Below are 11,608 nucleotides of genomic sequence, written 5' to 3' on the forward strand. Positions count from 1 at the left end.
AAGATAGGTCAGTTAAACCTAATTCTCTCCTAAGTGTCCAAAATCTTTCTTTATCTAAAGGTTTTGTAAATATATCCGCTAATTGGTGCAAAGTGTCAACAAATTCTAGAACTACATCTTCCTTAGCGACATGGTCTCTAATAAAGTGACGTCTAATTTCAATGTGCTTAGTTCTAGAGTGTTGGATGGGATTTTTAGTGAGATAAATAGCACTAGTGTTGTCACACTTGATAGGCATGGCACTTACTTCAATTCTATAATCAAAAAGTTGTTGTTTCATCCATAAAACTTTTGCACAACAACTACCGGCTGAAATGTATTCCGCTTCAGTGGTAGATAATGCAACACATTTTTGTTTCTTTGAAAACCAAGAAATCAACATATTTCCTAGGAATTGGAAAGTACCGGAGGTGCTTTTCCTATCTAATTTGTATCCTCCATAATCCGCATTTGAGAAGGCATGCAAGCTAAAGCTAGAGTCTCTAGGATACCAAAGTCCTAAACTAGGAGTGTCCTTAAGGTATCTAAAGATCCTCTTAACAGCTAGTAAATGTGATTCCTTAGGGAATGATTGAAATCTAGCACATAAGAAAACACTAAACATAATGTATGGTCTACTTGCGGTTAGATAGAGCAAAGAGATAATCATTGACCTATATAATTTAACATCCACACATTTACCTCCTTCATCTTTGTCAAGCTTTGTAGACGAGCTCATTGGAGTGACATGAGGTTTCCCGTTTTCCAGTCCAAACTTCTTAAGCATATTCTTGACGTACTTGGCTTGATTGATGAAGATGTCATCTTTTCTTTACTTGATTTGGAGTCCCAAGAAAAATGAGAGCTCTTTTATCATTCTCATCTCGAATTCACTTTGCATTAGCTTAGAAAATTCTTGGCAAAGAACATCATTAGTAGAACCAAATATTATATCATCAACATAAATTTGAACTACTAAAAAATCTTTACCTTTATGCTTTAAAAACAATGTAGTGTCATCCTTCCCTTTTGAAAAACCTTTTTCAATTAAAAGTTTGATAATCTTTCATACCAAGCTCTAGGAGCTTGTTTTAAACCATAAAGCCCTTTTGTCAATTTAAAAACATGATCTGGAAATTTTGAATCTTCAAAACCAGGAGGTTGTTCCACATACACTTCTTATTTTATAAAATCATTTAAAAATGCACTTTTAACATCCATTTGATATAATTTAAATTCATTGAAGCATGCAAATGTTAATAACATTCTAATTGTTTCCATCCTAGCTACGGGAGCATATGTTTCATCATAGTCTATGCCTTCTTATTGAGTATAGCCTTGAGAAACAAGTCTAGCCTTGTTTCTCACTATATTACCACTTTCATCAAGCTTATTCCTAAATACCCATCTAGTACCTACAGTAGACTTATTACTAGGCCTTTCAACTAATATCCATACTTTACTTTTCTCAAATTGATTTAACTCTTCTTGTATAGCCATAATCCAATGTTCATCATTTAATGCTTCTTTATTATTCTTAGGCTCTACGTATGAAATAAACACATCATAATTACATATATTTCTAAGAGAAGATCGAGTTGTTACCCCTTTGGATGGATCACCTATTATTTCACCATCCTTGACATAGTTGTATTCCCTTGGATAAGAGACTTCCCTTTATTCAATGGTTGGATTCTCGAGAGGATCTTGAGTTTCCTCATCTTTTATTTCTTCATTTGATGATGGTTCTCCAACGTCATTTATGTTTATAATACCTACATCATCATTCACACAAGAATCATTCCTCGGAAGGAGATTGTCATCGAAAAAAACATGTATAGACTCTTCTAAAACTAAAGTTCTTTTATTAAATACTCGATAAGCTTTAGAATTTAAGGAATATCCCAGAAAAATTCCTTCATCACTTTTAGCATCAAATTTGCCAAGATTGTCTTTACCGTTGTTTAAAATAAAACATTTACATCCAAAAGGATGAAAATAGCTAATGTTAGGCTTTTTATTTTTTAAAAGTTCATATGGAGTTTTCTTCAAAATAGGCCTAATCATTATTCAATTAATAACACAACAAGCGATATTTGTGGCTTCCGCCCAAAAATATTTTGGCAAATTATTTTCAAAGCATGGTTCTAGCCATTTCTTCTAAAGTTCGATTTTTCCTCTCAACAACTCCATTTTGTTGAGGGGTTCTAGGTGCTGAAAAATTATGGCTAATACCATTAGAATTACAAAATTCAGTAAATCCAAGATTTTCAAATTCAGTTCCATGATCACTCCTAACACTAGTTATAGAGTAACCTTTTTCGTTTTGGATTACTTTTGAAAACGTGATGAATTTTTCTATGCTTCATCTTTAGTACTTAAGAATAGAACCCAAGTATATCTGGAGTAGTCATCTACCAAGACAAATGCATATTGTTTTCCACCCAAGCTAGTAGTTCTAGATGGACCTAAAAGATCTAAATGGATCAATTGTAATACTCTACTAGTGGATATGTCATTAATGGATTTAAAATAAATTCGCTTTTGTTTTCCTTGAGCACAAGCATCACAGATTTTATCACTATCAAATTTTAGTTTAGGCAACCCTCGAACTAAATCTCCTTGAATTAATCATTGCAAAAACACTCATACTAGAATGTCCTAGTCTCCTATGCCATAACCAACTATCACGTTCATCCTTAGCAACTAGGCATAAATTAGTCATATCAAAAGAATCTAAATGCACCATGTATATATTTCCTATTCTATGACCAATAAGCATAATCCGATTAGATGCAATGCCAATAACTTTACAACAATTAATTTCAAACATGACATTGAATCCCTTATCACATAATTGACTAATACTCATTATGCTTTAATCTATTCACATATAAAAACATTTTTAATTTGTATGGAAGATGTATTACCTATTGTACCTATACCTTCAATGTGACCTTTTGAATTATCACCAAAAGTCACATCTCCTCTATTTTTGGCATTAAGCTCTATGAACCGACTCTTGTCTCTGGTCATGTGTCTTGAGCATCCACTATCAAGGTTCCATGAGTTTGAATTTATTTCCCGTGCCTTGTAACAATGCTCCTTTTCCTACAAACATAGATTAATTTTTTTATTTTTGGTACCCAAATTCTTTTGGGTCCATATTCATTAGTTTCCAAAATCCTAGTCCCCTTAGGTATCCATTTGTGTAGGATATCCTTATCTTTAGTAGTAATGAGTTCTTTAGGAACCCACATACTCCTAACGATTTTACCATTTAAGGTTCGTTGAGGATCTCTATGATTGTAGTTTCTAAAACTTTTTCTAACAAAATTGGATTTTGAATTCTCACCTTTTTCAAAACTTTTTGTTCCAACTTTATTAAAAGAAGTTTTAAGATCATCAATTTTCTTTTGATGATCATCATGAACTTTTGAAAGTAAGTGATGCAAATCATTATTTTTGTTTTCAAAATCATCAATTTTGATTTGTAATTCTTTAATCTTACTTTCAAGCTCCTTGTTGGTTTTGGACATAAGACTATTTTCATTTTTCAATTTTGAAATATCATTTTTGTATTTTGAAAATAGAGTCTTATAATCCGAAGCCAACCCTTTATAATCCTCTAATAACTTATCATAAGATAATTCATCTGAATCGAATGAGTTAGAGGTTACCTTAGAGTTTTACTCGATGGCCATCAAACACAAGTTGGCTACTTCTTATTCCTCTTCATCCGAATCACTCTCATCTTTTGTGGATTTGAGAGCAACTCCAACGTTCTTCTTCTTCTTCTTCTTCTCCTTTGGTGTCTCATCAATCTTATCAAGGTCTACCTCATCTTGAAGCATCATTTCATGAGTGAGGAGAGAACCAATTAGTTCTTCAAGGGTTAAGGACTTTAAGCTTAGCCTCGATGATTGTAGTCTTCTTTGATCACCACGATTTTGGAAGTGAGTAAACCAACTTCCTTACAAGCTTTTCATTTGGAATGATCTCTCTATATGATTTGAGACCATTGACAATCGTGGAAAATTTATCCGTCATAGCTTTGATATCTTCATCTGGTTTCATCCTGAAATTTTCATAGCTATGAGTTAGAAGACTAATTTTAGATTGTTTTACCTCGTCAGTGCCTTCATGAGTGACTTGTAGTTTATCCCATATTTCTTTGGCGGTTGTACAAGATGAAACTCTTTTATATTCATCTGGTCCAACAGCACAAAAAATAATATGGATGGCTTTGGAGTTGAGCTTAAACATTCTTGTCTCTCCTTCACTCCACAATCTTGGGTGAGTAGAAGGTTTGATGTATCCATATTCTATGACATTACATGCTCCCATGTCACTTGCTTGAATGAAGTATATCATTCTATTATTCCAATAAGCATAATTGGCTCCATTGAAGAAAGGAGGCTTGTTGACGGGCATTGAATCGAGAACGAAGTCGGAGTTTGAAGCGCCAGCTATTGATGACTTTAATATCGATGTAACTCTTCCTGAATCGACTCAAGAGGCGATTAAACCATCAAATGAGTGATTCTATGATACCAATTGTTGAGTTAATCGATCGACGAATATAGCCAAGAGGGGGTGAATTGGCAATTAAAATTTCGGTAGAAGCTTTTGCAGAAAATTGAAAATATTTGCACAGCGATTTATAGTGGTTCGACTTTCTCAACCAAAGTCTACGTCCACTACTTTAGCTATCCAAACTAAGTATTTTCCATAAATTCACTAATTTGTCTTTCTTTTTAGGACAAAGAGTAACCTTACAAATCCCTCAAGAATTATACCCCAAATTCTTGAGAACACTCTCTCCCAAAGAGAACGGTACAAATTTTGCAAACTTACAAGAAAATCCTCACAAGGAAAGATGTTTGCACAATTCTAGAACAAAGAAATAACACTCAAGAATAATACAATTGATAACAATAAGTGTTCTTGAAAGCAAAGATGAATATTGAATGAAATTTGACTTGAAATTGCTCAAACTTGAGGTTTGATGATTTCTCTTTGATTCTCTCTTGATTCTTAATTCTTGTTATTGATCAATGGCTCCAAAGCTTATTTAAATAATCCTTCAATTGATTCTGAACGTTGGGGATGATTAGTTGAGTCAATAGAGTCGTTTAAGTGTGAAAACAATTAATAAAATCAGTTGGGAGCATGTGTGCATCGATGCATAGTAAAGGTGCATCAATACATCAAGTGTAAAATTCAAATATTTCGACTGTTGGCTGTCCAAGTGCATCGATGCACCAGGGTGTGCATCTGTGCATAAATCAGCTTTGATGTTTCAAAATAGCCAAACTGCATCGATGCATGGTTTGTGCATTGGTGCATAAATTGCATTCGAAATGGGTATGCATTGATGCATCGAATGAGTGCATCTGTACATCCCTTCATAAAATTGATTTTTGGCTCGTTTTTGGTTCGAAATACTTTGTGAAAATTGTTTCAAAAATACTTTAAGTATAAAACACAATTTTACACTTCACTAAGGATTAAAATTGAACTTTGAAAGACTTGGATTAGTATTTAGATATTCAATTAATTAAATCGAATATACTTAGAAAATCATTTGGAAAATCTTAAAAATTCATTTAAACTTAATTTGTTATATTGAAACATCAAAATGTTTTCAACAAAAACAAAGTAGGGTTCCAGCGTCACGAATGCACAACTTTACAAGGACTCGCGACCTATTTATACCAATTTTGTTAACTGCCACATAAACACTTCCGTTAAATATTAACGGTAGGTGGCTATATTGAAATCATTTAAATAGTTCAATGGTCATATTGACACAAATTTAAAAATGATGGTCATTTCGCGACCCAATCTATAGTTAGGTGGTCATTTATGTAGTTTACCCAAAAAGAAAATAATATCTAAAATTAAAAAAGTTAAAGTGAAAATATTTTATGTCATCACTGTATTAGTAAATTAATGGGGGAGTGATTAAAAAAAGATTAATGTACAAAACTCAATTATTAAATAAAATAATTTTTAATTTGAGTGATAAAAATAAGAGTAAGTATAAAGTTGAGTAATATTTCTATACTTTACCTAAATTTTAAGGTTTAATATAAAAATAAATACCTAAACTATACTCAAAATTAATTTTTAGTGTATAAAGAACTTTTCGTTAAAAATAGTTTTTTTTTAAAAAAATTTAGACGTGAACGTGTCACTTAACATATTTTTTTTAACGGTATGCACCTAAAAGTGTAATGGAGAAAAATTTAGGCACATATTTTTAGCGAAAAATTCTTTAGACACAAAAAAAAATTTCGAGGCATAATTTAGATACTTATTTTTGTATTAAGCCAAATTTTATATATGAAAAAAAGCTACCTTACAACATTTTCAATCAAAAAGTAAAAAGATTAAAGTGGGAAAAAATATATAATTTAAAGACTTAATAATAAATTAAGCCAAAATAAAAAACAAAATAATATTATATAAACTTAAAAGAATTATTTTGTTATAAATATTTGTTTATGTGGATATCTATTATAATTAAAACACTATGTATTAAATAAAAGTTTGATATACTTAATTATACAAAATTTAATATTTATTAGGATTAAAATTATACATGATATTTATCATTTACGTATGTAAATATGAAGTTTATAAAAAATATTATATGTAATTTAGATTGAGATAATAACACAAAATTTTTCGTTATTTTTTTATTTTTTTCTTATGTTAGTAAAAGGTGACACCCGTATTCAAACCTCAAAGTCATCGGTTCTCTCTCACCATTATTATATGCAGTGGCGGAGCCACGGCTGGTCATGATGGGTGTAAAATTCGAATTTTTTACGATTAGTTATTTGTTAATAGTGTTTACTTTGAAAATTTTTGTGTGCGTCTTAAATTTTGAATTTTTTTTCGATTAGTTACTTATTTTATGGACGGTGCCCATTTTAAAATCATATTTATATCTGTTCCATTTAAAAATTTTATATTGTTAAGATACACGTATGTCACTCTAAAATAATATATTTATGGATCAACTGATTAGATGCCCCAGCCGAAAGGGAGGAAATTTTTTTTCCTCACTCCCAAAACAAAATGACGTAAGATTTGTCCACAAGTCATATAATTTGGTCCCTCGGCACCCACTATAAGGCATAAGCTAAGAAGCTACATAGTAATTTCTTCCTACCTTTTTTCATCTCCCAATCACGCAACTTCCTTCGTTGGCATGACTCTTAGGCCCTTTAATTTGCTTACACATTAATTAATCTGCATAGCCAATGTGAAATAGTAGGGTAAATTCTGACCAAAACAGTTACTCTTTTTTACTATATAAATATCCTATACCATATATGTACATAATAGAGAATATTAGATGGTTTCCATGGGAATTCTTAGAATTTCAAACCCTTCAAAATGGTTCTCCAACAAGGGTATTTGGTTAAGTCTTCCTCGCTTTCGCTCGAAATTGAAATCAAAATCCTCAACCTCGCTGCTTCTGTCGCCGCCGAGCATTCCTCCACCAACGCTACTTCGTAACACTACTAGAGAAGAAGAGCTCCAAGTAGTTTTTCGTCAGTTCGACAACAATGAAGATGGGAAGATTTCGAGTGAGGAGCTCAGTGCTTACTTGACTTCGATAGGAGACAATGTATCGGAAAACGAAGTGCGAAGGGTTATCGAAGATTTCAATGATAATGGGGACAACCTACCGGGATTCAAGGAGTTTATTAAGTTGCTGGAAGGAGGCAACGAAGGCGATGATGATATTAAAAGAGCGTTCGAGATGTACGAGGTGGATAAAGGTTGTGGGTGCATCACACCGGTGGGATTGCAGCAGATGCTCGGTCGTCTTGGGGATGCGAAATCGTACGAAGAGTGTAAAGCCATGATTGGGGTGTTCGACCTTGATGGCAATGGAGCGCTTGACTTCCATGAATTTCAGCATATGATGAGAGGTGAACAATATACAAACAAAAAATATATATAATTAGAGTCTATAAGTCAATCATATCGAATTTTGAGATAAATTCCAAACAACCTTTCTTCTTCCTTTTTAAAAAAAATATGTATGGGAGGTATAATACTTACTGACGAATATCTACATCAATTTGAAATATCTATATTGAGTATGATATATTTGTGTGTGTGAGAGAGACTAAATATTGAGTATGATATATAAATATTAAATGTTATTTGAAGTAAATAACATATGATATTTGTCCTTCATAAACCAATAATAGTTTACATGATAATTTTATTTATTGCGATAATATTTTTTTTTAATTTTTTATTAAAATGTAACTCAAATAATATTATTGATCAAAATGGTATTTGACAAAGACGTGTTCACGTGAAAGTGATTTTGCTTACATGACAGGACCATCTGGGTAATTTCTCCCATGCTGATGTCACTCAAGACCAAAATGAAATAAATAAAAAATAATGAGTCATTCCATGCTTTTGAACTCAACGAGTGTTTGGGCCTTATCTTTTCATTTTGACCAAACACTTGAGTTATTGAAGATAAGGCACAAGCCAACCGTATAGCGACGACAACGCAAGTGGTTGGGCCTTATCTTCAATAACTCAATGAGTGCATTTTTAGAAAAATATATTTAAACACCGTAAAAGGTCCCCATATAGAAACAATGTAATATTTGAAAAAATCATGGTAAAAATTTATCATTTTTGAGTTATCAAATGCAATTCTTAAAATTAATCAGATTCATATCCATATTCAATACCGTGTATTGATGTGGCCCACTAACGGAAGAAGTCATTCCATGCTTTTGAACTTTTTGTCCGAGATTCCAAGTCACGGACAAGAAAATAATACTTGAAAGATAAAAGAACGTCAAAAGAGAAGAAGAGAAAAATCCGATAACAAGGAAATAGTTGTAACGCATATATTGGTATAAAGCAATTGAGTCGAAACGTTATATACAGAAGACAGGCACCTGACCTAGCAAAGAAATTGAGGGTTGAAATGAAAGCTTGAATTGGAAAGCATATATGTAAGACAAATTAGAAATCAGTTTTAGTTTGGATTGGAAGTTACATATACGTACAAAATGATCATGCAATGGTAATCGGTGTTGAAGTGTTAATTTCAAAAGGAGGAAGGAATTTTTGGGGCAGGAGATAGCGGCCTCGGCTACTGTTTGAGGAGTTTGAAGCAAAGGTGGGCTCTCACCGGCTTATGGTCCGAGCTATAGATGTCATCCACTGATTCGTAACAGTGCAAAGTTGCTGCAATTTTGTCAGGGTCTTGGATCTTGAACAATATCCTATCAGTCCATGATGGAACTCGTACCTATCAAAAGGAACCCATTTTTCAAAGATGAGCTCTGTATATTGAACGTGACAGAGAGAGAGGGCATAATTTATCACCTTGTAACTTGTATCGTAATTGCTACTTCCTATATTATATTTATAGGTTGGTTTGAACGAAAGTGTTCCCTCACAAAATCCATTGAAAATGTGGCCTCTTTCAGCCTCCTGGAGGAGCTGATCTTTGCTTCTCAGCAGCTGCAAACGGCAGTAAATAAAGGGAGAATGGAGTTGTTGCAAATAAAAATGGATGGAATTGAGAAAATGGGGGTTACTTTGTGAAGGTCCCTTTGTATTAAGCTTCGGGCGGGATGTGTGTTAATGCCTCGGAGCCTGTAATTGAGGTCTCCTAACCATACGGTTATGTGTGCGGGCTTGGCGTCTGGGTTCCAATCCTTGGCAAATAGAGAGTGCGCTATGTGTCTGCACTCTGAATTCCTCTCTTCTACATTTCCACCATGGGCTGTTTCAAGTCAATCCAATCAATGAAGTTAATTTCTCCGTTAAGTGACACGTGTCACTATCCTGTAATTTTAAAAATTTGATTTAAAAGTTAAAAGTTAAAAAAAATAAATTTATATATTTTTTTAAAAAAACATAAAACTTTTGAAATAACTCCAAAACTTTGAAAACCTTCATTTTAACCCTCTAAAGCCATGCCGACCATCACCCTTTGTTGTAGATGAAGCTCCACCCGACCTCATCTCCCCCAGAGACAAAAACCCCTATGAAATCGTGACTGATCGACGTTATATAACCCGCGAACCCTAGGATGAAAATCGTGACCCCACACGATTCCGACGGCCAATCGGTTGCAACTACAATGGGGTATGACTAGGAGGATGACAAAGACTATGTCTACGGCGTATGACTAGGAGGATGGTAGAAACTACTCCAGTGGCGGTGGTCGTGGTCGGAAAGTGTGGCGGCAACGGATTAAGGTTAGGATTTAGAGATTTTAGGGATTTTGGGACTTTTTATAATTAAAGAGAAATTAGTATTTTTTTATAAATACAATAATATTTTTAATAATTAAAAAAATCAAAATCACCATATTATGACATGTGTCACTTAACGGAAAAAACTAATGCCGTTGACGGTCCGGACACCTAAAGTAGTAATATTTGTAACGTTAGACACCGGAACGAGTTAAAAAAATACTTTAGGTACCTATTCGTGAAAAGCGGTATAGTCGGGGCACTTATTTTATATTTAAGCCCTAAAATAATCATAAGATATAGATCGATCCAAGTGCAATCAACCTAGCTCACACGGCTCTGTTGTATTTGTGGGCGGCCTTGTTTAAGGAAACTTTGCCTTGTTACATAGGCTTTGAGTCCCATTAATGATTTGGACTCATATTTGTGAGGTTAAAGATGCTGATAATTGAATAAAACATGGGTTACCAGAGAGATGGCAAGTGACAAACACCATTCTGAATCCTTTGTAGTTGATACTGATTGCCACTGCCCCTTTCTTTCTCCTCATCATTCCTCCACATCCCTCCAACAGAATGCTTATCCACTTTAAGTTCAATATTTTCTATGAACAAAAACAAATCAGTTACTCCATCTAAGGTACAATAAGGGGGGGAATGACAGACTCTAACCTCTGATGAACAAGTCCGAATTCTTTGGCCCGAACACATATAGTTGCAGAGACTGCATAGTGGCCTTCCCTAACAATCTGCTATATTTGTATTATATGCCAGATTAAATGTGAAGCCTTATTAGCATTTACAAACAAGGCAAGAAAGAAAGAGTTGTTTATCTTACTAGTGAGTTTCACTTAGAGCATCCTGCAATAATCGTGCAAGGTTCTTTCGAGGTACTTCTTGCAAGCCAATCACCAGTAGATCAGATCTCCGGTTGCCCCCCAGCAGCTCCACCAGATCTTCATACGAAACCTTAATTAATTAGAGGAGTACATGTATTATTAAACTGAAAGATGATTAAAAAGAATCATTAAGATGACAAGAATCGATTAATTTAAACCTGTCCATTCATGTTCCAAGTTACTACGCAGATGCAAAGGTCGGAGTTCCTTGAGAAGTCGCAGAGATTATCTGCCCTCACTGTCTTTATTCCATCATGAATCCCAGCTGGTTTTCTCTTACACTTGGATCTTTTCCTGCGAAAACTAAGACCAATACTCAATCAATAATGCCGGTTGTAATTGCAGAAGATTCTTCACGTACCCTTTAGCGGCATGTATTGTGTTGAAGTTCCCCATAATTAACTTCCCTTTGTAGATCTGGTTAAGATCACCATATAAGCAGCAAACTATAGAAATATTTCTCATG

At 33.7% G+C, this 11,608-nt stretch overlaps 1 protein-coding gene and 1 pseudogene across 1 annotated transcript; one reads left to right on the forward strand and one right to left on the reverse strand.

Moving 5' to 3' along the window:
• The first annotated feature begins 7,343 nt into the window (after window positions 1–7,343).
• Window positions 7,344–8,020, forward strand: LOC120205866 (probable calcium-binding protein CML41). Its single transcript, XM_039205648.1, has one exon. The coding sequence runs from the start codon at window positions 7,349–7,351 to the stop codon at window positions 7,961–7,963; it is 615 nt and encodes a 204-aa protein (XP_039061579.1). The 5' UTR covers window positions 7,344–7,348; the 3' UTR covers window positions 7,964–8,020.
• A 1,110-nt stretch (window positions 8,021–9,130) lies between these two features.
• Window positions 9,131–11,538, reverse strand: LOC120205913 (annotated as a pseudogene).
• Between the last annotated feature and the right edge of the window lie 70 nt (window positions 11,539–11,608).

This window comes from Hibiscus syriacus, unplaced genomic scaffold, assembly GCF_006381635.1.
Source record: "Hibiscus syriacus cultivar Baekdansim isolate YM2019G1 unplaced genomic scaffold, ASM638163v2 tig00000453_pilon, whole genome shotgun sequence".
NCBI classification, from domain to species: Eukaryota; Viridiplantae; Streptophyta; class Magnoliopsida; order Malvales; family Malvaceae; genus Hibiscus; species Hibiscus syriacus.